The sequence below is a fragment of the Colletotrichum graminicola genome (assembly GCF_000149035.1).
Source record: "Colletotrichum graminicola M1.001 genomic scaffold supercont1.3, whole genome shotgun sequence".
Taxonomy (NCBI): Eukaryota; Fungi; Ascomycota; class Sordariomycetes; order Glomerellales; family Glomerellaceae; genus Colletotrichum; species Colletotrichum graminicola.
This window is the reverse complement of record NW_007361007.1, coordinates 274,875-302,010: the sequence shown is the minus strand read 5'-3', so window position 1 is coordinate 302,010 and position 27,136 is coordinate 274,875. Positions and strand designations below refer to the sequence as shown.

Sequence of the window (27,136 nt, the reverse complement as noted above, 5' to 3'; positions counted from 1 at the left end):
TCCTCCCGTCGACGACTCTCCTGAGTCCTTGTCAGAGTCTGGCTGCACGTCTTTGTCGTGGCCTGTCTGTCCTTCTAGTCCCTCCGGGCGTCTAAGTCGTTCCCCATGTAGTCTGATCCCCAAGTAATAGGCACTTCTAAAGTCATCATCTTCGACGTTGTTGTTATGAATCCAAACCACATGCTAGAGTCCGTTTGCTAGCTCGTCATCGATAGGGTAGATCAGTATGCTCCCATTCGGTAGTATGTATCCTAGATAAAGCGTCACAGGTCTGCTGAGTTGTCGGCCATACCTCAGTATTATGGCTGCTAGTTGGTCGGCCCGAAACATCTCCCTGTTGCCCATGTCGAAATCTGGATTCTCCTCGGCGAGCTGGTTGTGAATTCTTTGGAGATCACCTAGCGATGGAGCTAGTACGTCAGGCCATTGGAGCAGGATACTGAACATGACGGCATAGAGGCCACAGAGGTCTCCATCTAAAGGAGTATGGACTATCTCCCATCCATTTAGAAGATCTGTGTTGCGTCGTTCGGCAGAGTGTTGTCTGTTAACTGGACCATTCAGGCGCATGTAAGTTGCTTTTGCCTCTTCCTTCTGTTTCGCCCTCTTAACGTGGCGTAATTCAACCAAAGGGTTCCTCTTAATAGTTCGTTTGAGTATGTTCGCCCTGTTGCCTAACTCTTCCCAGTTATCCTTAAGGACAGCCTTGTTACTATCATCAATGTCGTAAGCAGCAGTATTCCATTTCTCAAGGCATCCTAGCTCCAGATTCTTGTAGACGCAGAGAACCATTCTACCTTTCTTCCTCCTAGTAACACATTTTGTGCACGGCTGTCCTGCATCACAGGTTGCTCCTTCTTTGATGCATACAATGCACCTGTGTTCTTGGGCCTCGTCGTATCTCGTCTTCGTTGTTTTCTTGACCGGCCAGACTCTTGTAACTAGTCCATCCTGGTCATGGCAAGCGCAGTCCACGTTGTCCTTTAGACACCCATTGCATAGTGTCTGTTTGTTACACGTAAGCTTTCTCCCCTTACACCAGTTACATTTTGGAATATCTTTGGCTCCTTGTGGGAAGCAGGGGACATTCTTCGCTATACAGGTGTTACAGGGAATCTTGCCATCACAGGCCCATCGCCGGTCTGCACAGCGGTGACACTTCTCGTCCTTTAGTACTCCCTTCCTTAGGACTTTCCCCTGTCTTGCTCTGACCTTGTCCCACGACTCCTTTTGCTTGGCATGATACATCTCCAAGTCCTTTCGATCAGTAATCATAACACAGTCACCGACCCTTCCCTCCTGTGTACAGGGTTCGCATTTTTGTCAAATAGTCAGGTACTCTGGATCCATTCGCCATTCTGGGTCCCAGTAGCACTGTCTGCCTACGCGTGCACACTGACAACAGACTCGGTCGTTATCCTAGAGCCTAATCCTTTTCTTCTGTGGTAAAAGGCCCTTCCTCAGGGTTCCCACCTTGCGGCCTCTCTTCTTTAGAGGAGAAGTCTTCTTTCTTGTCCCCTTCAGCTATGTTAATAGTTAAGATAGCTTCTCCTTTAGTGACTGTGGGCTGAGTGGGTTCGAGTTCGACGAGTATGACTGGGATTGTGACTCGGATTGTGATAGTGAAAAATCATCGTCTGGCAAGCGTGAACGTTTTCCCGCAAACAAGATAGCTAACTAAGATAAAGGGCCACTGCCGCCATTGTCGTTTGCGCTTTCTTCGTGATCTTGTTGTTGACTCTCGTCGTCCTCGTCTACCCAAAACGAGGACCTAGCATTCCCTTCCGACTCCGTGCGCTCTTGTGGCTCCCCCTGTTGTCGTACATCCACTTGTTGTTCCTGTGTAGGGTGTTGCTCGTCTCCTTCTTAAGGATCGTCCAGACCGTGAGCGTGTTGGACTCTCGCCACCCCAACTCTAAAGACCTCATGTTTGTCCGGAGACCAGACCCGCATGACAGCTTCTGATTCCATGCCAACGAAATATCCCATCCATCCCCTCAGAGCATGAAGTTTGCCCCGGTCTCGGATCTCCGGTGGGATCACCACATAGACACGGCTTCCCCATACTGATTCTTTGTCAAATTTAGGCTGGTGATAATAAACTGCCTCCCACAGTGTGATTACTTAGCTTTTCTGTCGTGGGCCGTTTGGTTGCTCCTGTTCCTCAGCATGCTCCTCTGCTTGTGGCTAGACGTTAGGTACATCCGCCAGAGCCTCTTGAGTCCCATTCTGGTCGTCTCTTCCCTTACGCAGGGCTCTTGAGGGAGCTCGGTTTTTCTGATAGATAGAGTACCTGACTGCCTCCGGCCAGAGGTTTACAGGGAGTGTTGATTGCCGTATCGCTTCCAGGCTCTTTTCGGTGATAATTTTAGAGAGTTAGCCAGTCATCAAGTGTTCTTGAATCATTAGTGCCGCCTTGTCTCTCATCACCCTGTTTACTCTCTCATGGGTGCCTCCCATGTAGTGTTGCCATGCAACCGTTGGTTCAATCCTGCAGTTCTTCTTCTCCAACCATCTGCCAATTAGCCCTTTCCAGAACTCGTTGTCAAATCTGTACCCTCAAATCGTTGTATCAAAGGTCTTCTCAATTTGTCGATAAAGGTTCTTGAATGTGTCAGCAAGATTCCCCTTTGCTATTAGACTAGCTGCGAACGTAAAACGTTTGGCATCATCTGTAAAGAAGAGGAAGTACTTGGTGCCATCATAGCCCTCAACTAGGTAGGGTCCCCATGTATCAGCATAAATCAGTACTCCAAAAGTCTTTTCTCTCCTGGTTGCTAGGTCACAAGGTATCTTGTTAGTGACCTTCATGGTCCAACAAACCGGGCATATCTCGTCATTCTTGATCTTCTTCAGTATCGCCGCTTTTGTGACTGTAATACCCTTGCTAACATCAATCAATTTAATCATGTTGTGGAGGCTAAGGTGTCCCAGACGTCTGTGCCACATCCAGACTTCGTCATCAAACTCTATTAGACCAGCAAACAATTCTTCTTCTAGTCCAGTGAGATCATCGTTCTTGTAGAGCTAGAGGTAATACAGGCCATTGATGAGCTTAGCCTTTCCAACCTCGTCTTCGCCATTAAGAACAGTGATACTCTCATCATCCCATGTCCCGTAGAGTTTACCCTTAACAGCCAACTGAGACAGGGAAACGATGTTATGCCGAGCTCCCGGGGCATATGCCGATCTTATGAGGGTAATTAGAGTGGGTTTTCCCTCTAAGGTTTTCAGTGTCACAACTGCATTTCCACCTCCTTTGATCTTAAGGCCTGCAGCACTGTTAATAGAGCCAATAGTAACATCAAGGGGTCTCAAGTCAATAAAACGCTCTTTATCTTTAAAGAGGCAAGTATCTACACCTGAATCAAGTAGGATAACATCTGCCTCCTTGTGTTATTCATATGCCTGAAGCGTGTTGCATTCTAAAGATATCTTCTAGCTACTAACTGACTTGATCTGATCTCTATCCTCTTCACATACCCCCTAATCCTGGCACTCCTGTGACGTTATCCCTCCTTCAGAGATCTTCTGTTGGAGAGTATCAGCAGGGATGTCTTGACCAGGGAGGTTGAGGATGTTGATCTCACCATTGTCTTCTCCAGAGTTCTTGCGTTCAACAGTGTCCTTGTTGTCCTCCTTTTGGGTAGCTTGAAGCTCCTCCGCGCCATGTTCGGTCTCGGTGACCTCGGTCGTAGAGTTAGCTCAAGCAGGAGTGGATTAGTTGTCTTCCTTGTGCTTTTGTAGCACAATACGTCCAGTTTCCATGGCCTCACCCAGCATGGTTTGCGCAACTCGGACAGCGATGAGGTCAGATCTTCCCCATTCGGCGGGGGTTAGCTCGCTAGTAAAGATAAGCGTCGTCTTGACTTTGAACGGATCGTTGATGATGTGTTCGATTAGGCATCGGTATAGAGCCATCAGCTCACGTTCCTTGTCTGAGGCAAACGGAAACCATGGTCCAATGCTGACGTGACGGGTGTCATTGACACCGTCATATGAGTTCTCCATTACGAGATAGAAAGTAGAACCGTCGGTTACAGCAACAAGGCCTTTAGGCTTCAGTTTGTCGTTGTTATTGTCAGTAGCGTTGGTGTTCTTGCCGCTGTTAGTGCCGGTGGTATTGTTAGTGTTTTCCTAAGCCTTCTTAAGTTTTTCTCGAAGTGCCTTTAGGGCTTTCTCAGGATGCTCATGCCAGCAGTCACCCTTCTCGTGCCCTCGCTTGCCACAGCCGGCACACTGCAGGTCGGACTTAGCTCCCCCTTTTCCTCCGGATTCTTTCAAATTCGCTGCTCTGTTTGCAGTCGGCTGTCGTACACAGATGTTTTCCTCTTCAATGAACAAACGGTTGAAGAGGAATTCCACATCAGGTGGAGTGTCCATCTGTTGGGCGCGGATCCAGTCGTATTGGGAGCGAAGGTTGTCGTAGGCTTTAGGTAGGCCCATCAGGACGTTGGTGACAAACTGACTATCCGTGTATGGATAGTCTGCCACAGCAAGATCGGCTCGGTATTCGCGGTGTTTTCCAAGGTACTCAGTCATGTCTCCGTTAAGACGGAGCTTGCCGATTTTTTCAAGAACTTGCTAACAAGCTAGTTCGTTAGAGACCCCATAGCGCTTCTTGATCTGTTTAAAGGCCACGTAGACATCCTCCAGATCCTCGGTCTCAATTGCAATTCCAGGGCTGAGCCACTAAATAAGGAGGTGATAGGCGACCCGGGCTTTCTCCTAGTTCTTTTCCCACTTCCAGTAGAAGGTCTGCCACTTGAGGAAGGATCTGGCAGTGTCGATTTGTGCAGGTGTAGTATCCTCCTCCTTTGCCTTCTCTTTGCCTCTGGTTCCGGCCGAGGTATCCTCCTCCCTTGCCCTCTCTTTGCTTCTGGTTCCGGCCAAGGGGGGGGCGTCGTTGGTGGTTGATTCGGGTTCCTTGGGTAGCCCGATGTAGACCAAACAGTCCGTTTCTCTTGGCTCTCTCGTTATCCTCTCGGTGCCATCAAGGATTCGCCAGACATCTTTGGCCTTGGCCGCTCGACAGAAGAGACAAATCCATTCCACATAGTTCGATTTGCCTTGCAGCAGCTGTTTGGCTGTAGGGGCGGTGTCAATATTCAATGCCATTTCGGCGTTTGTCGTCCCACGTAGGTACGGTTAGGGTTTGGGGGGTTCAGGACTCTTCAATGTAGTAAGTCCGATTAAAGCAGACTCAATATAGAGTCTGGTCGTAGTACACCAGTGACACCAGATAGTAAAACACTGGGCTCATAACCACTTGAACAGTATGTATATATGAACTGTGTATGGAAGAAGATCCATCCCCCAGGTGGATCTTCTTCACTGGCCTTAAGTAGGCCAGGTGTAGTGAGACATGCATATGCAGGTGCATATGGTGATGCATATGATGATGCATATGGTGATGCTTCTAGGTACAGGTGTATGGAGCCTCCATCTCCAACTGTGGAGCGGCATCGATGCAATCATCTACTATGCGAGTAACGTGTTTCAGAGCCTAGGTCTTACTGGCGGTACTACTGCTCTCCTTGCTACAGGGGTTACTGGAGTGGTGTTTTTCATCAGTACTCTGCCTGCAATGGCCTTCATCGACAAGGTCGGCCGGAAGCCCATTCTCATCGGAGGCTCTATCGTTATGTTGATTTCCATGATCATTCCTGGAATCATCGTTGCCAAATTTAGTTATGACTGGCCGGGTCACCCTGCCGAGGGCTGGATTGCTGTTGCGTTTATCTGGATCTATATCGGAGCGTTTGGTGCTTGTACGTGTTTCTTTGTCTTCCCTACTGGTAATAGCTTACTGACAGACTTTCAGCGTGGGGCCCGGTTTCTTGGACGCTGATCTCCGAGATCTTTCCCCTTTCCATCCGTGCTAAGGGTGCTTCGATCGGCGCATCTAGCAACTGGGTACGTAATAGCATATCAACTGCCACCCCTTCCACCGCAGTATGCTAACATAGCCATCAGATCAATAACTTCGCCGTCGCCTTCTACGTCCCTTCTATGCTCAAGAATTGGCAATGGGGCACGTACATCTTCTTCGCCGTCTTTCTTGGCGGCAGCATCGTGTGGGTTTGGTTCTGCCTTCCGGAGACCAAGGGCGTTACCCTCGAGGAGATGGACCGTGTCTTTGGCAGTAACACAGCCGCCGAGGACACGATCTTACTTGAGCAGGCCAGAAGGGATGTCGGCTTGACCGAAGATCTGGAGGACAACGCCATCCAGTCCGAGAAGAAGAGTCTCGGCGAGAGTCAGCTTGAGTCTGCTTAAGCTTTTTCAGGGGATAAGGTATATCTAAGCAAAATCTAAAACAAAGACCCAATACCCCTGTCGATATAAAATGGACCTTAGTTTGCTAGCTTGCAATATTCACTACTGAGCTCGCAAAAAGAGTCAGAATCACAGGGATGCTTGGACCCGTTCAGCAGTGGTTGATACTTAATGCTAATACCGCGTTTTTCATACGCGGGGCTGTGGGATCTTAGCCTTCCTGCGGCCAATCTCCCACTGTCTGGCTTCATGGGCGAGAAAACACCATTATAGCCATGTTTCGAACTCCATTACAGATGGTAGGCGCCACGGGAGCTGAGCTTGGAAGCTCTAGGGGGAAATGATGGTTTCAGGTATACGAATACAAGGCTCGCAACCCATTGCAATACTTTGCAAGTCATTTCCATTTGCACCAGGGTATATGATTCAGAACGATGTATTTACGCGGAGATTGATAGCTCATGAATGATGAAGTAGACGAATACTTCACCGTCCTTGGCTCTGGCCAAACATTATATCTTTTCTTAGAGGAAAACCTACAATTTTGGCGGGACCGAGAGGCCCAGCTCGTTCGCAATGATATCCGCCGCCTTCTCGCCAACCACAAACGCTGTGTTGTTCGTGTTTGCGGCCACATTCTCCGGCACGATGCTCAGGTCCACAACCTTGAGCCCGTCGACGCCGTACACGCTGAGCGACGAGTCGACGACGCCCAGCTCCTCCCGGGGCGCCATCTTGGCCGTCCCGAGCGAGTGCCACGTTGTGTTCACGTTCTCCCGCAGAAACTGCTCGATCGCCTTGTTATCCGCCTCGGAGTACTCGAGCGGCGTCACGTTCTTGTGCGCGCCGGGCGAGACTGAGTCGACGAGCGCGGCCTTGGATCCTGCGGGGAAGGAGGGGTGGCCGCCGGCGACCTCGCCGCGGTAGAGGGCCGTCCGGCGGGTGACCTCTCGCGAGTGCTTGTAGGCCCATACCTGCTTCTTGAGGTCGAGGTCGTCCGGGTCGTTGAAAAAGCCAGTGTCGAAATCGACGGGGTCTTCGAGGGAGGGGCCAGTGATGTGGATACTGCCGCGGGAATAGGGGTACGCGGTGTAGTTTGCGGCGGTTGTGTATTGGCCTTGAGGGATGGCGGAGTGGTCTCCGAGATATCTGGGCCGGTGTTAGTCTTTTGATCTATCCATTTTGTTCCGCTGTCTTTTATGAGAAACGGAAGAGAACGGAGATGCTCACCCGTGCAAAAAGCCGCTGAGCATGAGCGGCCGGTTGGGGTCATTCTTGAAGTCCTTCTCCCAGGCCTTCTCGAACTCGGGACCAAGGGCCTTGACCTCCTCTTCCGAGGGTCGGATCTTGCTGACAATGTCGACGCCATTCCAACCGAGCATCTTGTGCTTCCTCTCGATCGCCTCCTCGTGGCTGATGCGCCTGCTCAAGATGTCATCCAACGTCTCTTCCGGCTTCAACGCAGTCTTGTACGGGTACAAGAGCAGGTGGTGGTCCTGGTAGTCGTGCCCCACGCCCGGTAGATCCGCGACGACGGGCACGCCCGCCTTGTCCAGGACCTTTTTGTCGCCCAGGCCGGACCGTTCCAGGACGCTAGGGGTCCCGCAGGCGCCGCACGAGAGGACGACCATCTTCCTCGCGCGCACGGTCTGGACGGGATGCTTCGTCGTGCTCAGGACAGCCTGGTACTGCGGGTTCGGCGTGTACTCCACGCCGATGGCGCGCTTGTTGTCGTCGAACAGGACGCGGATGACCTTGGACTCCACCACGACGTGCAGGTTGGGGTGCTTGCCGTCCTCCAGACGTGGGTGCAGGAACGTGTGCGCGGCGTCCTGCCGCCGGCCTTCCGGCGAGACGTACCTCATCCACCTCTCATACCCGTTGTTCGTGTCGAGGTTCTGCAGGTCCCGGATCTCGGGGTACCCGGTCTGCTTCGCCGCGGCGAGGATGTCGTCCTCGGCGTCTTTCACGCGGAACCCGCCGGACGAGATATGCACCGGGCCAGAGTCGCCGTGGTGCGAAGGGTCGCCGTTGCCGTGGTACGTCTCGAAGCGGTTGAGGTACGGGCGGAGGTCGTCGGCCGACCAGCCCGGGGTTCGCCATGAATCATAGTCTGATTTCTGAGCGCGCGCGTAACTGCATTGCGAGGCATAGCCCGTTAGCTTGGTGTTCGAGAAGAGGACGGGATGGGATGGGATGGTCGTAGGAGCCGTCAAATGATGAGTCTCAGAAGGGAGCTATCCCAATTATCTTCACCTCGCATGCTCAAGTCAGGGATGGGTGCAATAAAATTCGTTGTGCGGGCGCGCGCGAATGTGTGCGGAGAAGGAACCCGAGTGGTCATGGGTACCATCGTGAACCGGAGGAGACCAGAAGCTCGGGAGAGGGGAAACCCAGGCACTTACAGCATAAAGTTTATCGAGGAACCGCCGCCGAGGATCCCTCCTGCTGGGACGATGGGACTGCGCCCTGCCAGCTTGTCGGACTTTTTGCCCTGGTAGAAGATGGCGGTCTTGCTGTCCGGGGCGAGGTGGTCAAGGAAGAAGGCCGGGTGGACGACGCTGGGCACGTCCCGGTTATTCGTGCCACCCTCAATGACGAGGATCGAAAGACCCGGGTCCGAGTCTGCAAGACGTCCGGCGAGTGTGCATGCTGCTGTGCCGCCTGAGAACCGAGGGTCAGCATTGCCTGGAGAATATGGGTGCAGAAGCCATAGCTATGTACCTCCTGCGATGATCACATCCACCTCTTGGATGTCATCTGCCAACTTGCTGTAAATACCCATAGTTGCTATCTCATCTACACGTCACACTAGCATGGGTTGATCACACAGGTAACAGGCCAAGGATCTCGCGTGGCTGAAGAATGTAACGAGGGCAGGAACGAGGAAATAATGCACACTTCCATGTGCCGCGAGGGTTCATGCTTTATATTCCGTAGGTTACCAGCCACGCGGGCGAGAGGGAACAAACCTCACCCTCGATAGAATGGCGAGAATGACAGGTGCCGCGGAGTCGGTCTTTTTTCCACCAAACGCTACCAATCCACTCATGCTGTATCAAGGGTCAATACCCTGAGCCTACAGGGTATGTTCTACATAACTGCAAGTCTAGTGAGGGGCACGTCACAAGTACGGACGACCTCGTCGCGGCAAAATGGATACTATGGGGTCGGGTTGGTATTGGATATTACATTGGATATGGGGATGGTGGCGAAAGTTAAGATTTGGCCGACGGCTGCTTAGTCGGCATGGTGCATCGTCGTGACATGTGTACATTGTGTACAGAGTATCGCAAGACCGACAGCGTCGAGTACGGGCCAAAATTGACGCTTTATATATCATATATCACTTTTTGGGCGATGTGTCAATCTAGCTGCATGCAGCTTAAGTGTCCTGGCAATGTTTCAGGGACCAGGTGGGGTTCGGACTTGCTTCTCGACTGTTTGCTTCGTTCAAAAGCACGACAATCTGCCCTTTTTGTGGGCTCTATGTAGTCGAATGACTGAGAGCATGACCCCGGAGTTAGAGGTGTTGAAGAACATATTGGGGGGTCTGTCTCGATTTGGTTCGAGTTTTGGGCGAGGTGGACGTGCCAGAACGCGCACATTAGTGCCTTACAATGTAGATCTTGTGGGAAACAAGAAAGAAGATACAAACATGCAGGCAAAGAGGACTTTTGTTAAACGTTATGTAAGGGAGGACTGACAAACGTGCAGATAGGATCTTTCCCGAAGCCACAGCCAATGTTACGACAATTCTACAGCTGAAGAATGATTAAACGCCTTATCCCCCGCACTCCGTCGGGTAGAGGGGTTGTGAGGGATGAGGGACGAGTCCTAGGAAGAGAGGTATGTGCGTGTGTGCGGGGGTGACAGGGAGGTTGCTTACACACCAGGGGCTACGATCCAATATAATTAATGCATCTTGATGGGGAAGCTCTCGGTGATACATGGCTTTAAATAGGTCTTTTCATTACGTTACATGGTGCTCAAAAGTTCATTTTTAGCGAGGAGTCTGGGCCACCTCGTATTATAATGAGCATGGAGCATGATACTTGTACTACGTCTTTTCGATTGTCTTAAGAGTATCATTGCGTACCTATGGGGCCTCAAGAGGAACCGGCTTGTATATGTACATGGATTGGGGCTGCCTGGAGTGGGCAGTATCGCCATACAAGCTATTGTTGTTGCTGTTGTTGGTTGACTCACAAGGCTTGCGACAGCAGTGAATCAGGACTCACCGCTTGAAGGAAGATCTAGGGGTTGAAATTGAATATCTGGCAACTTTGACGCCACAGCTGATACTTGACGTGAGAGTCCCCATGATCGTAGAGCTATCAGCTACTTAAAGCCGCAGAAAATCATTCCAATATTCCCAGCCCAGGTCTCCGTTGTCCTTCAAACCAACCGCGTCAAGATTCTGCAACTCTGGGGCTGATAATAGTTGGGATACCTGCACAGCTTGGTTGCGCCTCTGGTCCCATATAGATTGGATAAACGCGGGCGAGGCACCAGCGGCGCGAGTTTCTTGAGAGTCGACCAGCTCCTTCCTACCAGCCTCCCAAGCCTCAAGGGTTAAATCGCCCAGGGCTGCAAAGAACGGGTTTTGACTAATATCCCGAATCATCTCAGGGTGCTCTCCGTACAGCTTTTCGACTAGCCTCCAGGCCAAAGCCACACGCGCCCCCGAACACCGCCGTCGAAGGTCGCTGATCGATATAGGCGTCCAAGGTGTACCTAGTTGTCATGTGGGTGATGAGGTGCGACGAAAACTTGGTACGCAAGGCCAGGCCCAGCATCTCCAACCATGTTAGGATCGATTCGAAAAGCACGTCGCCTTTTTCTCGTGACATGAGAGCCTCTCCGACGCCCCAAGCTTGCCCCCGCGGGTTGTGAACCTTGCATCGCATGCGAGCGATTGCAATCTAGGCCATTGCGTACATTAAGGCGTGGAGAGGGACATTGTGGTCGAGATAGCGAAGGAACTTGTCGTGGTACCTGGCCTCCAGCTCGTCGATGGCTTTCTCTTCCAGCCCCGTCTGCTTCGTCCCCCTCGCTGTCCCTTGAGAACATAAGTCGAGGATTACGAATGCCCTGGCGGATGAGCGAACCCAATTGGTCACCTCAAACTTGACCAGGACGCAAGTCATTTCGGTCGGCCCTGTGTGCTCGGTGGGCAGCTCGGTCATTTCGGGGTGCAGGTCGGCATCGTTGACGTTGAGCGGGAGGCAGACGTTGCCGAACTCGCCTGCGGACGGCTGGGAGCTTCGACCAGCGGCACGGGTTCGGGCGTCTATACCGTATAACTGCCACCAAAGGCGGACGCGCATTTCTCCGTCAAATGCCGAGATCTTGGGGGCTGCTTTATGTAGATGTAGGCCAATCTTCTGACCGATCCGGATGGCGGCCCCGGTCGGTGTGGACGTCAGCTCCGAGTCTGGGTTCCAGCTGGCGTCCAGGACTCGTTGTTGTAACGTTGGCACGTGAATTATCTTCAAGAGGGGGTTGACCGACTCGACAAATACCTGCCAGGAGCGATAGATCTGCCTTGGTTCCGGGTGCACTTGTGATATCCCGGGTTGATTGCTTGATAGTAAGTCACTCATTGACAGGCCAGGATGTTTGATTCCGTCATCGTTGCGAGGCAAACTTTGGTAAGGGGGGTATTTGAGCTTTCCTCCGCAAGATTGTCAGATCAGAAGAGCAAACATGGGAGGTCGAGCACAAACAGACCTCTGGTGGGAGACTTGCCCACAAGCATCTTTATTGCCAAGTTAGTCGTCGAAAATGGAGACCTCAGCCCATCAAGCATGTATGGACTGACCGTTCCATCTCCGTAGGTATCTCTTCTTGAGCCTGGGTCCATGGTCTATCATGGCTGATCGTAGGCAGCGTCCAGACTGGACTTGCAGATTCATGCTCCTTTACTTGACCGTTTGGTCCCGTAGTAACCCAAGTGCGGGCATACCGACTGTAGTCAATGTTGTGTTTCCGCATCAGCTCCTCGTATGCAGCCAATCGGTTCAGCAGGTCTTCATCGGCAGCTCTCTTACGAGGCCGAGGCTGTATAGGAAATTCGTAGAGACAACGAGCCTTCGCCTTGTCGCAATTTGAATAGGGGTCGGCTTTGTTGCATTTTACCTTCCGCCGTGCGCAAAGGGAGCAGGCATGTTTGTGCTGACCCTGAGGACTTGATGACTGTGGGGTAGTCATAGAAAGACTGAGTTGGCTAAGTTGAGATATTATCAACTTGGCATAGTTGAATGGCCTTTGGGGGCGTACTGATGGTTTTGAAAATTGTGAGCTCAACGTCGGAATTTCATTTTCTGAGACAACAACAAAGGGTGACTGATGTCAGGATTGCCTGGACGAGACTATGCTCGGAAACGTCGGGCATTAAAGAGGACTAGCATGATCCTTCTCGGCTCGACTCGCCGGCCTCACATTGGTTGGTTGGAGGCATAAACCGCGCTGTCTTGCAGGGGGCGAGGATTGTCTAGCCTCATTGGAAGTGTTCGGGCCCGAGATAAGTCGAAGGACGCTCAGTCGAGACGACTAAATGCTTGCTTCAGCATTCAGTCAGCACAATTCAATACTTGGCCTCCTTTTCGGCGTTAAGAGAGGCAATGGTTTTTTCTCTTGAGATCTTGTAAGATTGTGTGTTCTTCCTCATTTCTGTCGTTACAGCCTTTACCTGACCCTACCAACTCCGTACCCAATTCTGTCGGACCATTATAATCATGCTGCACATCCAATGAATGCTTTGAAAACAGCACCCAAGGAGCTGGGACCCAGTATGACTGAGTCCTTGGAGTTCGCAACGAATCCCTTAACGTCGCGTCCGACCGGAAACAGTTCCAACGAACCATTGTCGCAACCTGACTTATCATCAGGATCACCCGCCACAGGTCCTTCGTTGTTCTTCCTGAAAGATTCGCACTACACAAATATTTAGTTTTCTGTCTCCCCTCTGTCGTTTCAAATGAGAACGCGAGAACTTACAGCATAGGAGTTCAATCCCATGGCCTTGCATGTTCCACTGGGGTCTGCAACACCCCTATTGCAGCACAGAGGACCGGTCGCCGGATCGCCAGCAGTAATGCGTCCCTGGTCATCAAAAACGTCGTCATCATCGCCAAGAACGGCAAGTGGGGCCAAGAAGAAGAGGAGAGTAGAGAAACGCATTTTTTCCAGCTGACCGGCAGAGAGTTAGAAAAAAGCAGAGGATATCGGAAGGTATAATGGTTATTTGTTTCGACGGTTGTTCGTCAAGAACTAATGAGTGTTGGTGTGAATACAGGACCGATGATACGTGAAGAGGGGACATTTATATAGTTCGGAAGTATTAAAAAGACTCTAGAGAGAAGTTTGCATTGGATCTCATTAAATCTATTCAAGGGGCAGGGGGCCGGTGTCGTAGTATCACGTTTATGAGCAGTTCCGACATGCACCTCCTGACATACTACCCAAATGCACTTTTGGTATTATGCGGGTGTCTAAGCCTATTTCGGCTCGTCTGTGCAGAAATCTCATATTCCATCACTTACACCTAACATAACCAAACCCAAACCCTAACCCAGACCCTAACCATCCTAACCACTAACCCTGCGCATCTTTTCAAGTTACTATTTGGTTATGTTAGGTGTAATGGATTATGTTGTGTTGTGGTGGTGGTGGCTGTAATTACCGGATACAGTTAGACACCCACATAATACCAGAAGTGCACCCGTAGATTACCCGCAACCAGCGCAAATAGCCAGAAATCTCAATATGGTTGTCGATCAAGTCCTATCTGAAACCGTACATTTTTTTGAGCAGGCTTGGCGGGTGCGATATGTGGTGACGTGTGGGGTATACATCGGACAAACCGATGAGATGGAAGGGTTGGGCTTCTATACTTTGCAGGCCTTGATACATGTCGTTCCCTCTCAGCTCCCTAAGTAGTGGGGACCTGAACGTATCAGGCCAGATGTGTTAACCCAACGAGTCAGCTATGCATCCAGGCCTTCGCCGTTGGCTTCACAACACTCTAACCTCTCATACGCGATATAGTGCAGTTCTCCAGGTACACATGTAATATTGCGATACGTAAAACCTGATACGCGGCACCTCTGACCTACACCTCATCTCAATCTATTCATGCTACATAAATACCCGATAACGCAGAGCCCGCTAGGCAGTACATACTATCGGATGATGGTGACATTGAACATTCAAGCAGCTGTAACTGGTTCGTGATGACAGTGAAAGTACAAGGTAGCTAACTCTTGCTGCGGTTACTGTCAGACCTGTGGCGTTGGAAACCTAAAAAGGGATTCTTAGCGTTCTATAACTCTCATTGGTGCTCAAAGCCGGATGTCCATGGTGGGAGTCTGGGGAATGCCATTCGAGAGACTAGATGTGTTATTGCTCCGCATAGTCTCACTACATAGCTCCAAATGGCGAGCAGGGGCCCTGGCATCTGAGACGAGAACATCAATAACGGGCGCTACAATCTTGGCATACTACATTTCATTATGCTGGATTAGGACAGGGTTTCTTGGTTGATTGAATCAAAGAATTCGCCTCCTACAAAGCAATCACGTTGTATTTATTGGTTCGTATTGATGACTTATGCTTATTCCGAGCACAGCAACCCGGGAGTCGGACGAAACGTGTTCCAAGCCTTGCCGGCACAAGCCCGATGCCCCATCGTTTTAGGTTTTTATCTCAGCAGCGCTGTACTACCAACGCTAACCTCAGCAGAGACTAACCAGTACAGGTAGGCGCCTTGTGTGTGTGTGTGTGTGTGTGTGTGATAAGCAAGTATCATGGCTCCAAGACTACTTTAATCGGATAACTACCGCAGTTGAGCAGGAGAGCAACACGAAAAGATAATGTTCTCTTGAGTCCGACAATATACTTTATACTCAGCATTCCCATTGTGCCCACTGAATAAGTGAGACCCCACTCCAGCAAGACATGCCCCAGCATCTGTGCTAAACGACGCACAACTCTCCACTCATGCGCCATTTCCATTAGATTTTGTGATTGCTGTTGGATGATGACATCCTTCGCGTGCAGAGAAGCAGCTTCTGGCTGGCTGGCCAAATGGTAAGGCGTCGGACTCCTATCAAGAGCGTAATCCGAAGATTCTGGGTTCGAGTCCCAGGTTGGTCGACTTTTTGATGTAAGTCTCTACATATTTTGGCTAAATATGTCACCGACACAGATTTGACTCTGATCGGTCACAGGAAGTGAGTGACCCATGTATTGGAAGTCTTCGTTTCTAGGTCCTTATACTCTGAGCGTCAGAACCACCCTTAATCTTTGAGTGGCCTGGACAGAAGAAGAGGTCTGTTCACTAAGCCTCTCACAACCCATTTATGGAACGAATCATATATCGACTACACGTTGCGGGGACGCTGAGTTTATAAGGCATGGTTCTATTCTAAATAGAGAGTCGTCAAAAGTTCGACTCTTCCCATTTTACACCTAGTTTAGTGGTTCAAAAAGCTGCCAAGGTAGTCTGCCTTGCCAACAGGCACACCTTTTGACCTCAAGATAGCATATCCCGCGTTCAAATGGAAAAAGAAGTTTGGAACACCGTGGCTCAACGCCGCTTCTTTTGCCGAAACCTTCAGTGTCTTTCCACCAAAAATCGGTCTACTCAACTTCGTTAGATGCCGCTGTTAGCCCACAAATTGGAATAACACTTACAGGTCAACTTGGTCGTCGGCTTTGGCGTTTACAGTAGCAGCATCAACCTTGCTAAGCAAATCCAGCGCCTCTTCAATGCGCTTGTGCAGGTCTTCGATCGTCTTCTCCTTGTTCTCAAAAGGCTCCAACTCAACGCCTGTCAGGCGGCCTACGTTCGTCTTGACAGTCTTCGTAGCGTTTTGCACCTGGAAGGTGAGTGGTAATTGATCCTCGACGAGACGGGCCTCGGGGTACGTATTGGCATCGATATTGTTGGCTTTCGCGTATTCCTCAGCCTTGCTCAGGATGTGGTCAAAGGTCTTGAGCCCATTAATGAATAAGGGGATGACAGCGTCGTAAACAGTGATAGAAGACATATTTGCTTAATGAGCAGGATCCGTCAAGACAATGATTAATGGACAGTGGTAAGAAGGCAATAAAGTCTGAGGGTTGTGTGCTGAATTGGAGCAGCATGCCCAATGCGACAGCTTCCTTTATAGCTGAGTTCCAGAGTCGTCTGAAGCGATAACATTTCGTGGATTTGTCAGAATTCCCAACGATTGCGTGCTTGGTAAGCTTCAAGTTATTACTAATTACAGGAGTCAGCTTGATAGCAAGCGGTGACCGTAGATAAAGCCCCAAGTCTCAATCGCAAAATTACGCATCTTCGAGTGGTCTCTGTGTTATGAAAATCGGGGGTTCAGGGGCTTCTTCGTAGAAGTTACTAGGGTGAGTTTGGCTTCAGGTTCGCACCATCTTGGTGGAACGTCACGTTATCGATGGGGAGATGGCGTCATCAATATGAACCACGAACCCCGCGACATCGCCCTAGTCCCAGCTAATCACAATGCCGCCGAGTTGATTGATATGGCCATTGATAATCTGACGTACTCATCTTGACAGCATGAAATAGAAGCATTGAGGAGTTGACGGGTTCACTTACAAGTCGACTATGGAAAGAATTGCCAAACAATGCTAAGAGCTAATGTTAGTGGTTGGCTAAGACCTTTGCGGCGGTGCCAATAGAGCCGTCAAATCCTCTTCCCAAGGACTTGTCATTTTCCCCAATTGGTTCGATAAGTATGCAAGGAGTTCAAATGACGAACCAGGTCTGACGTAGTTAACTTCACGTCTTTACCAGCACAGCACGCAGCACTGAGCTGCCAAGCAACGAATTCCTCTCAATCGAAAATAAATCGCTTTCTGATATTGATGATACTTTCCTTCTTTTGTTTTCTTTACGATCTTCGACATACGCGCAAATACTGCACCCACTGCTGATCATCTTCCAATGTTTACTACAGAGTTCTATCCAAGGCTGCTGGGCCACCATTGTGGTCACCAAGGCTCGTGTTAGGACAGCACAAAAATACCAAATGCTGTATATCTTTCCTGAAAGCTAATCGATGAAGCAGCCCTGACTAAGCTGCAATATCGTGCGCCGGCTCTTAGTAAGGTAGCATCGTCTTCGTGTTTCCATCCTCGCTAAGCTCATGCTGAGGTACTTATCCAAGGCGGTCCCTCGTAAGGTCGCACGAGTACGCAAATATACTCTTACACAGTTGAACAAACACCGTACATGTATTATGTCCAATAATTACCCAACACGATGTCATCGATCGGCCCATACAGTGGGAGGCGGGGGGTGTCTGTGCCACATTACCCCTCACTTGAAACCACCAGAGTCAGCAAACAACCGGTCAATCCAACAGAATCACTGATCGCCGGCTCATATTCGGCAAGTGATCGGTAAACCAAGAGGGGTCCCTATCTAAATGACAGTTATTGGTATCATATATCCAGAATGGGATTCACTGTTCCAGTTACCTTCTGGTTCTTCTCCAGTAACGAAGCCATTGAGAGCCAACTTGGACATTGAAACACCCAAGTTCGGACCAAATCCCCCCTTGCCGGTTTCCAAAACATTAAAGACCTGAGGTTAATTGGTTCAAGACTTATTTCTGTTCCTCTCTGTTGGATTCCCTTCGCTTTTCCCGAATTTGTCTTAAGAAGGGTTCAAAGTTTGCTCGTTCATCTCACCTTCATCAAGCACAGTCTGACTCGAAACGTTCCAATGGGGTTTGTAAACGGTGAATCTCTCAATTCTGTTAACGAAAATAGAGAACAAACTCTGCAGTAGGTCGAATTCTGAAAGAACTCCACTTTTCCCCGAAAGTTTGCTTAGACTGCTTGTGAATGTAGGGCTCAGGTTGACTGCTCATGGGCAGCACCACTCCTTGAACGGCCAATCGATGCAGATCGCAAGGTAAGAGTCATCTGTGTTGGCGCCGGTTTCAGCGGAATCGGTTCTGCTATCCATATAAGAGAACATATTCGCGATGTCGAGTTCCAAGTCTACGAGGCTGCCGACGATATCGGCGGAGTATGGCACCATAACCGGTACGCCGGAGTCGCCTGTGATATTCCATCACACAGTTATCAGTTTTCCTTCTGCCAAAATACGCAGTGGTCAAAGTTCTACGCCCCTGGTGAGGAGATCCATAACTATCTAAAAAGGGTAGTTGGCCACTATAACCTGCAAAGATTCATCAAGCTCAGGCACCGAGTTATCGGAGCAACTTGGTCTCAAGAAAAGGGAAAATGGGCCGTCGCTGTACAAAACCTTGAAACGGGAAAAGAGACAGTTGACGAGGCTGACTTTATTCTGTACGCCACTGGATTGTTATCCAAGCCTAAGTGGCCTTCCATTACGGGTATGTTGCCTATCTACGCTAAAGTGTAGAGAAAGTGGGGTGGCACATTCGGTACTGACACCATCTGCAGGGCGAGAAACTTATCAAGGCCTTCTTCATCACTCCGCAAATTGGGATGCTGCGAAAGAAGAGAAGCAAGACGGCTTTTCGTGGAAAGACAAGAGAGTTGCTGTTATCGGGGCAGTAAGTATAACACTGTGGTTTTGATATGGCATGCACTCACATTGGCACCTGTAGGGGTCCAGCGGTATTCAGATCATGCCAGAAATGCAGAGGAAAGCCAAACATGTCACCAACTTTGTGAGGAGCAGAAGTACGTAATTTTCTAGTATAATTTTTACCGCATGCTGTCCGGGCTAACCAAATGGTCTTTCCAGCATGGGTATCTTCGACGTTTGCAGCTGATTTCATGGAAAAGTTTGATTGTCCCAAAGGTTCCAGCAACCGTAAGCGTTCCTATTCGATTTAAGTTTGAAGCTTGTTAATAATGCGTCCAGATACCTTTACGGCTGAAGAAAAGAAGCGCTTCATGGATGAAAGCTACTACCAGCAGGTTCGCCGCGAACTCGAACGGGGGCTTAACTCCGTCCACAAGCTCACCGAGCAGGACCATCCGACACAGCTTGAGGCTAGAAAGGTTGTGGAGCAAGCAATGAAAGAGAAGCTGGAAGCAAAACCCGAGATTGCCGAGAAGCTGATACCAGATTTCCCGGTGGCTTGCAAGCGTCTCACGCCGGGGCCAGGTGAGAATGACTGCTGGAGTTACTACGACATTTCCTTGCTGTGCCTCTCTCAAAAGAATAGCCTCATAGAGACTGACATGAATTTTAGGCTATCTGGAATGCCTTTTGGCGGACAATGTTGATTTCTGTTCCCAGGAATTGGCATGTTTCACCGAGAAAGGGCTGATGACCGCTGATGGCTGCGAACGCGAGTTCGACGCCATTATCTGTGCAACCGGTTTTGTAGGTTTTGCGAAAGAATCCTGGGACAGAATCGTTGCTTATACGTATAGGACGTATCCGCCGTACCCGCTTTCCCCATTCATGGCTTGGACAGGGTGAACCTTCAGGATCTCTGGGCCAAGGAACCAAAGCAATACTTGGGCGTCTGCATTCCCCAAATGCCCAACCTGTAAGATGCCAACCACTCATAGGTCCCGTATGTGAGTCTTGCGTCCTGACTTTTATGACAGCTTCATGGTTTTGGGCGCCCAGTCGGGCGTCGGTACAGGCTCGCTTCTTCTCTTGATGGAGCAGCAAATCGCCTACGCAACCAAATGCATTCAAAAGTGCGCCCGAGAGGGCTACAAAAGCATCGTCGTCAAAGGGAGTGCAGTGGATTCGTTTCTCAAATACACAGATAACTACTTTGATAGGACAGTGTTCAACGGTGAGCAACCTACGTTCTATGCGAAATACGCTCCATGACTGGTGCCCGCTGGCCCATTCGGATCCCCCAGAATCTCTTTGATCTAATATGACACTGTGATAGGGAACTGTAGGTCCTGGTACAAGAACGGAGCCACGGGTAAAGCGAAAATTAGGACCTTGTGGCCTGGATCCTGCCTGCACGCCTACACTGCTTTGCGCCATCCTCGTTGGGAAGACTTTGACTACGAGAGACTGGATGAATATGACCATCCAATGGCCTGGCTAGGAAACGGAGACGTGCAACCTGACCTCGATCGTACGTTCTATTTCGAAGAACTCTGGGGCATGCATAAAGTTAGTTCGTCACCAGCCTACGAATTACACATAGATTGCGTTGACCTTTAAAGGACTATAGCCAGTATCTTGCTGACCATACCTCTGATAGGACCATCCTATGTTTCATTAATGGCAATTCCGCCGCTAATCCAGCTTTTACAATCATCCCTTCTGTGGGTATCAATCTAGACATGTGTCAATACGAAGAGCCTTTGTCAAATCTTTGGCGTTGTTTCATAGCGAGTTCCTGGGTAACATGGAGATGAGCAAACTTTCAACAAGTATGAGAATTTTTATGCATTTAGCAAAGCTCCATGGGCAGTTCGGCGCAGGCTGAGGGTCTTGAGCCCTAAAAGAAAGGACGCGGCTTCCTAGGATATAATTAAAGGGTAATGAAAATCGCTTACGGAAATCTATCTCTGCCCATTTTGCATCAAATGACATCGTTTTCATTATCGTATATTAGTCAATTAAGTTTGATAGGTGGTTCTCAGTATCATAAGGATCTGTAACCGTACCCACGACCGAGAAAATCTCCCGTAAAACGCGCTACTGCCAGATGCTCTACTGTTATCCAGGGATATCTTCAAATTCGGACTTTGACACATTCGATTACCTGCATCTTCATATCCATGCCATGGAACTTCTCGATCTTCAAGCCCGCATGAGCCACCAACGTCTCCCAGTTCTCGGCCGTTCGCTCCTTTCCGCCGATGTTCATCATTCCGAAGTCCGCCAGAGCGCCCATTAGCGACGGAGGGCTCTGGAGGACGTATTCAACAATCAATACCTTGCTATCCAAGCCCATGGCATCTGAGAGTTGGGAAAGAATCTTGACACTGTCGTCGTCTCCGAAGTCGTGCAGGCATCGGCGGATCCAGTAGATCAATGCGTCTTGATGTGTCAGCTCGCTTCCGGAAAGGAAAATGTGATGATGTCATGAACTTACTCTTCGCAGGCTGCTCAGTGTGAAAATCATGCACCTGAAACTTGACCCTTTCAAGCTCAGGGTGCTTTAGCGCAATTACTTGCTCGATGACCTCGTCTCTGTCTTGTAGAATCACACGGTCTGCAGGGAGAAAAGGGTTCTCTTTCAAGATTGCTCTGATGGCATGTCCCTTGCTGCCACCCACGTCGACGAAAATTGGTCGGTCGTGGTCTTCTGGGACCTTTTCTCGCACCCAACTAAAGTCGTAGATTCCCTCTAGCGGAATAAATTGCTGCAGCATCTCCATTCGCTTCATGGTTCCCTTGACCTGTTCTGGGTTCTCTCGCTGGATCTCCCATACCTCACTCTCCGGCTTTCCACGGGCGAAAGCGTAGGGAGTATGGATACGAGTTGCAGGTTCGCGGCGACCATACAGCGCGAAATACTCAGGGAGTTTCAGGGCAGTCAAGATGTGCTCTTCGTACCTTCATAATTTTTAGCAGGTAGAGGCTATAAGCGGCGAAGCAGTTACACAAGACTTGCATCATACGGAGGAATAGCTCATTAGGTGTGCCAGAAAGATACGATTTGGACTTCTCGTTATGCGCAACCCTATCTTCGCCAACCTGGGTCAAGATCCCGCCGGATATTAGAACCCAAGAAAGACGTTCTTTAGGATCGTTAGCATAAGAAATGGGCCGAGACTGTGGGTAGTAATCTTTCAATATGACTCACTAATAAGAGAAACGTCTGCTACTAAATGACCCGCTAGGTGGTCATACGACACCGAGTCATCCATGGGAATAATATCGAAGACTTCCCAGTCTAAGAAAAGCTTCAGAGCGATCAACTGCATGGCGTTGGCCATTCTATCCATCCATTCCGGCATCGATCCTCCGGCTGCTTTGAGGATATTCTGCGCAATGGCAACAGCGTCTTTGTTCTTCTCATCATCGCTACAAGACGAATCGGCCAACTTAGAAAGCTGTGATGCGAAACTACAAAGTGAATCCGAGTGATTGCTCATCTTTGCTGTTGCGTTGACAGATAATATGATAAGGTTGTTCTCAATTCAGGATGTAGTATGATGAGACGATTCAGACTGGATAGTGTACATATTGGCAAAGTTTAAATGAAGGCTCAAATATCCTTACCATATATATAAGTGTTTTGGTGTCTTATTATCGTTAAATCCAATCCGATGACTGAGTTGACTCCGAGGCTTACGCCCGACTCTGAATCACCGAGCAAATTCACCGAGCAAATTTGCCGGAGCCATGTGGGGCGCGGATGCCCGATTCGGAGGCCCTCTAGCGACTATCTCCGCGCCGGCAGTGGGGCCGAATCCTTCGGTCTTTCGACATGGGACTCGCTGCATCTGTTATCGTGGCACCGTGGGAACCCCCTCCCCCCTCCTGTCAAGGATTCTCAGAGCAGAAAGGAACGATCCGGATGAATCCGCCTATGCTCTGTCAAACAAGTGGCCGGATCTTGCAGGACCCAGTCACTTGGCGGGCGAATCGCATTCCGCCGACAGCCACCAGGCTCTATGCTCCCTCCCTCGAACCTTCGTCCAATCTCCCGTTTGATCCACATGGGAATATATCGGGTCATCGCGCTCGCATCAATTACTGTGCAGTGCTGTATGTAAACTCTTGGCCTCAGTCGCCCAGTGACTTGGTCTCGAGATGGACCTGACGCGATACTGTCTGATATATTCCTCAAGTGATCCCATGTTTATATGCCGAGACCCTTCGAAACCATGAAACAAACAAGTCTCGACCCGATTCTGCAACTCAACACTAAACAAAAAGCCACGTTCTCCCAGCTACAAACCCTCGCATCGCAGGGCCTGGATATCTGGCGGTAGGCGACAAAGACTTGTAGAATCAACTGTTTCCTTGGTTTGACCGTCTCTACTTTGAACTCTTGGCCATGTCTTCGTGTTCCAGTTCCATCTTCCTTTTTTTAAACGAATAAAAAGACCATGCGGTGCCAAATGTGAACGGCGGCCCATCAGGGGCTGTGCCTTTCATTCGTTTGGGCCCAGTGTAGCTGCGACACGATGCGAGAGGATACAACATCAGCGGCATTTCGCCTGTAATCGGTTGAGACACACCGCGCAGCTATTGTCTACCCTTTCAGACCAGGCCAGAGGGCCTGAAGCTGATGTACAAGAAAATTCCGGGAGCATCATGTGGAAATGTCGCCCCGCACCCTAATGCTGAGTTTAAACCCAGTACAGTGATGGATCGTAGCCGTGAGCCGTGAGCCGGGAGCCGATGTTATGCCACTATGCAAGCCATGCGGCGATCTAGAGGCACAATCGGTTTGAACATGTTTGGGGGCTACCTCCATCCGAGGAAAAGGTCAGTTTCCTCAAAGAAGGTTCTCTCTGCTAGATACCTCTTTCGGCCAGGTCTGAGGATTCGAGTTCTGACCCCTTGGTGCCCATCTTTGGTAGGCGAGTCCTTGGAAGCCATTGGCGAATGGCATGTGTCTTCTCTCCTGGAGAACTTTGACTGACTCCGGGCGGGGTAGAAGGGGCGCCAGCCGCGGAAACCAACTTAAACGGGTAATTTCGTGAGAATTCGAATGAGCCTCAACTCTGCGGCCCTCTCCTTACTATTAATCACACCCATGTCCGCAAGGAAGTCCCGGCCAGTCGGGCCTGTTTGTATTTCCGCCAAACACACGTCCAATCACTGCATAGGTGGAAAACGTTCTCGCTCGGACATGGGAGACCCTTGGTGCATATCACAGCTGGTAGCTGCACCCAGCCCATCTGAGACGGCTTACACCGGGTTTTGTTTCATCCGAAGTTGGCAATGCTCGAAGTGTGCATACAATACAATCAAACCGCACTGGCGGGCCACGCCATCAACCGGAGCCACACCCGCTATAGGCTTGGCAAACCACTCAAGTCACCGATCCGGATTGCAGGGTGTGCTATGGAAACCACGATCGCTCCCTGCAACTCCATGGCTTAGGCGGGGGGAAGAACGTGATGACTCCTTGAGACACATCTACCTATCAGGCCCGGCTTGACACACACTCCTCCCCTTCGTCGCGAGGACAAGGGCGGATTGACGAATCACTTGAGACGTCAGATTGGGATTCTCGCAAGACACCGTGAGGTAACCTTACAGGGTCCAGCATCTCACGCCCCAGGGCTATGCGCCGTCACTGGAACCCTTCCTCAGATCCCAAGAAGATTTTGCTTCCGAGGTAAACTCTCTGTATGCGTCCGCGATTGCTCTACATGTGTTCGCCAAGCGGCTATCGATGTCAGCATACTGCCATCTCGCCAAAACTTATATCAAGCTTAGAGTTCCCAGCTCTGCATCGGGAGTGAGAAAGCATTATCATTGTCGAACAAAAACTCAACTCGGCACAGACGCTCTCAACGCTCACACATATATACTCCCTGGTTTTGGAGTCTCATACTTGTTCTCTTGCCGTCCCTAATACTCATTCTTTTCTACGATACCAACCAAGAACCACTCTGGCCAGTGAACCATCGACACAATGCAGCTCACCAAGACTCTCCTCTTCGCTCTCATCGGCACGGCCTTCGCGGCTCCCACTGAGAAGCGACAAGCGTCCGTCATCCAGTCTGCCGTCACCTCAGTCCAGGACGCCATCACCAAGCTCGACACCGCCGTCAAGGTACGTTTGGTCAGAACATCAGTCAAAACAGCGACCCGCCGCAGCCATTGTTCCTGAAGCCTCCCTTAACTCATCGTGGCTGCTGCAAGTCGCATGCGTAGTTCAGGTATCAGCCTCAAAACTAACACGCGTTACTGCAGGGCGTCGGCGACGACATCTCTACCGCGCAACCTGTCCTGGCCGCCGCCACCGACCTCCAGAATGTCATCACCAAGGCCGGGTCAGATATCGGGGCCTCCCAGCCCTTGCAGCTCCAGGAGGCTCTTGGCCTCCAGAACCTCGCCAGCCAGCTCCAGACCACGACCGGCACCCTGATCGACGATCTCATCTCCAAGAAGGCCAACTTTGACAAGCTCGGCGTCTCCAAGGTCGTCCTCCAGAACCTCCAGCAACAGAAGTCCACCGTTCAGTCCCTCGGCACCTCTCTCATCTCCAAGGTTCCCGCCATCGGCCAGGGCATCGCTCAGCAGGCCATTGATGGCGTCGGCGCCACCATCGATAAGGGAATTCAAGCCTACTCGGGTTCCGCCGCTGCCGCCGCCGTCGACAGTGCTCCAGTAGCGGGTGCGTAGAGCGGCCCCCCTTTCGCCGTCCGCCATCCCCTCGCTCAACCCCTCCTTTTTCGTATTGGCGCGCTTCCGTTCGAGATATATACTGGCCATAAAAGTCGTACTAACCATTGCGCCACTCTTTTTCAGCTGAACCCGGCGATAGTACCGCCGCTTCTCCAGCTGCTGCTCCCGCTACGCCCGAGTCGCCGGCCTCTGCCCCCAAGACCCCCGTCACTGCTCAGGAGGCTACCGATGCTACCCCAGCCGGGGGCATCGGGAGTTTGCTAGGGGGTCTTGGCGGCGCAGGCGGCGCAGGTGGACTTAGTCTTCTCGGAGGTCTCACGGGAGGTGCAGCTGGTGGTGCTGGCGGCACTGGCGGCGCTGGCGGCGCCGGAGGGCTCGGTGCTCTTCTCGGCCTTCTCGGCGGCGCTGGCGCTGGCGGCGGTGCGAAGGGTGGCGGTGCGGGTGGCGCTGGAGGGCTCGGCGCTCTTCTTGGTCTTCTCGGCGGTGGTGCGCCGAAGGGGAAGGTGGCGGATGTGGCAGAGGCTGGGAAATAAGTTTCTGAACATGATATTCTTTGCAGCTTCTTAGTTTTTAGCAAATCATCATTGCGGCTTTCGTTCGATTTGGATGCGGTTGTCTCCGCGCTCTGTCTACCTGTGACACCTAGCGTGAATCTTAGTCCGACTTTAATGGCCTTGAATGATTAGATTCAGTTCTCCAAGTTGGCAATGACGTTGAGCAGTTATCAAACAAGAAGTAGTTAGCTTCACGAGGTGGTCTGCAAGCTGGGCCTTCTAGATCGGTGCTGGACCACTTGCTTTGGAGTATTGTTGGTAGTGAGAACTGGATATTGTTCCTATGAAGATTATCAGATCTATCCGCCTCGGTGTCTCTTCCGGCTGTTTGCCGCCCCTTCATGGCCGATCACAAGAGCACAGGTGCAAACCCCCATCACGCAGAGGTGGGTTGCAGATGCCGTGTCTCTAACTCCTATCCCGTGATGCCGCGGCTTCGATAGATTCCCTTACCCATCCCATGACATTGAGTTCGGGATGACGCCCCTCAACACAAGACCTTTTACCTACTTGTCTTACTTATAATAATAGAGCACATATACCGTCTCCTTTGTTCCCGCTTCTTTCTCCCCGTGCCCTTTATCCCCGCAAAACCTTATCCTGACAGAACTTACCCCGCATGGAAGCAAACTCTCCTCCGAAAGGATGTAGGAAAACCCAGTATACCCTCTCACCATGCTCACCAACGCCACCTCCGCCTCCATGCTCAGGCTCAGAATGCCGTCCCCGAGCAGCCTGATCATGTGCCACTGCCGACACTCAAGCGCCCCTGTTGAGCATTGGCTGACGTATCGTCCACGTCTGATCCTGCCCCCCCCTAACAATGAGCGACCCTGGCGCGATCAACGCGGGCCACCAATCCGAGGAGGACATTCCATTCGGAGCAGATACTGACAGTGCGGGGGAAAGCCGGGGATCTCCCGGGCCGTGCGGATGCGCTGCGCTTGTCAGCCGATCCGGAGGGGGGGAAGCCGGGGATATTTACCCAACGCTTTAGGATCGTCGATCCGCCAGCCATGGCATCCTTGTT

The 27,136-nt window shown here is 50.8% G+C and overlaps 8 protein-coding genes and 1 non-coding gene across 9 annotated transcripts; 4 read left to right on the top strand and 5 right to left on the bottom strand.

Annotated features, from left to right (window-relative positions):
- Nucleotides 1–5,587: 5,587 nt before the first annotated feature.
- Nucleotides 5,588–6,279, top strand: GLRG_00998 (quinate permease; the record flags this gene model as incomplete). The annotated part of the gene is made up of 3 exons (XM_008091683.1): nt 5,588–5,771; nt 5,825–5,916; nt 5,977–6,279. 3 exons carry the CDS (start codon nt 5,588–5,590, stop codon nt 6,277–6,279), a joined length of 579 nt encoding a protein of 192 aa, XP_008089874.1.
- A 536-nt stretch (nt 6,280–6,815) lies between these two features.
- On the bottom strand, nt 6,816–9,064 carry GLRG_00997 (GMC oxidoreductase; the record flags this gene model as incomplete). The annotated part of the gene is made up of 4 exons (XM_008091682.1): nt 6,816–7,428; nt 7,510–8,415; nt 8,685–8,943; nt 9,004–9,064. 4 exons carry the CDS (start codon nt 9,062–9,064, stop codon nt 6,816–6,818), a joined length of 1,839 nt encoding a protein of 612 aa, XP_008089873.1.
- A 1,560-nt stretch (nt 9,065–10,624) lies between these two features.
- On the bottom strand, nt 10,625–12,449 carry GLRG_00996 (C6 zinc finger domain-containing protein; the record flags this gene model as incomplete). The annotated part of the gene is made up of 4 exons (XM_008091681.1): nt 10,625–10,988; nt 11,221–11,928; nt 12,104–12,250; nt 12,421–12,449. The coding sequence occupies 4 exons, from the start codon at nt 12,447–12,449 to the stop codon at nt 10,625–10,627; spliced, it is 1,248 nt and encodes a 415-aa protein (XP_008089872.1).
- Nucleotides 12,450–13,017: 568 nt separating this feature from the next.
- On the bottom strand, nt 13,018–13,464 carry GLRG_00995 (uncharacterized protein; the record flags this gene model as incomplete). Its single annotated transcript, XM_008091680.1, has 2 exons — nt 13,018–13,218; nt 13,282–13,464. 2 exons carry the CDS (start codon nt 13,462–13,464, stop codon nt 13,018–13,020), a joined length of 384 nt encoding a protein of 127 aa, XP_008089871.1.
- Nucleotides 13,465–15,355: 1,891 nt separating this feature from the next.
- Nucleotides 15,356–15,438, top strand: GLRG_13033. The gene has a single exon. It is a non-coding gene; the product is annotated as a tRNA-Arg (tRNA).
- Nucleotides 15,439–15,758: 320 nt separating this feature from the next.
- On the bottom strand, nt 15,759–16,334 carry GLRG_00994 (uncharacterized protein; the record flags this gene model as incomplete). The annotated part of the gene is made up of 2 exons (XM_008091679.1): nt 15,759–15,924; nt 15,979–16,334. 2 exons carry the CDS (start codon nt 16,332–16,334, stop codon nt 15,759–15,761), a joined length of 522 nt encoding a protein of 173 aa, XP_008089870.1.
- Nucleotides 16,335–18,209: 1,875 nt separating this feature from the next.
- GLRG_00993 (uncharacterized protein) lies at nt 18,210–20,510 on the top strand (the record flags this gene model as incomplete). The annotated part of the gene is made up of 11 exons (XM_008091678.1): nt 18,210–18,223; nt 18,283–18,671; nt 18,742–18,854; nt 18,909–18,984; nt 19,049–19,117; nt 19,169–19,414; nt 19,503–19,636; nt 19,687–19,805; nt 19,867–20,063; nt 20,166–20,398; nt 20,490–20,510. The coding sequence occupies 11 exons, from the start codon at nt 18,210–18,212 to the stop codon at nt 20,508–20,510; spliced, it is 1,611 nt and encodes a 536-aa protein (XP_008089869.1).
- A 456-nt stretch (nt 20,511–20,966) lies between these two features.
- On the bottom strand, nt 20,967–22,335 carry GLRG_00992 (O-methyltransferase; the record flags this gene model as incomplete). Its single annotated transcript, XM_008091677.1, has 4 exons — nt 20,967–21,274; nt 21,330–21,793; nt 21,852–21,978; nt 22,044–22,335. 4 exons carry the CDS (start codon nt 22,333–22,335, stop codon nt 20,967–20,969), a joined length of 1,191 nt encoding a protein of 396 aa, XP_008089868.1.
- Nucleotides 22,336–24,836: 2,501 nt separating this feature from the next.
- On the top strand, nt 24,837–26,085 carry GLRG_00991 (uncharacterized protein; the record flags this gene model as incomplete). The annotated part of the gene is made up of 3 exons (XM_008091676.1): nt 24,837–24,977; nt 25,118–25,541; nt 25,676–26,085. The coding sequence occupies 3 exons, from the start codon at nt 24,837–24,839 to the stop codon at nt 26,083–26,085; spliced, it is 975 nt and encodes a 324-aa protein (XP_008089867.1).
- Nucleotides 26,086–27,136: the final 1,051 nt, after the last annotated feature.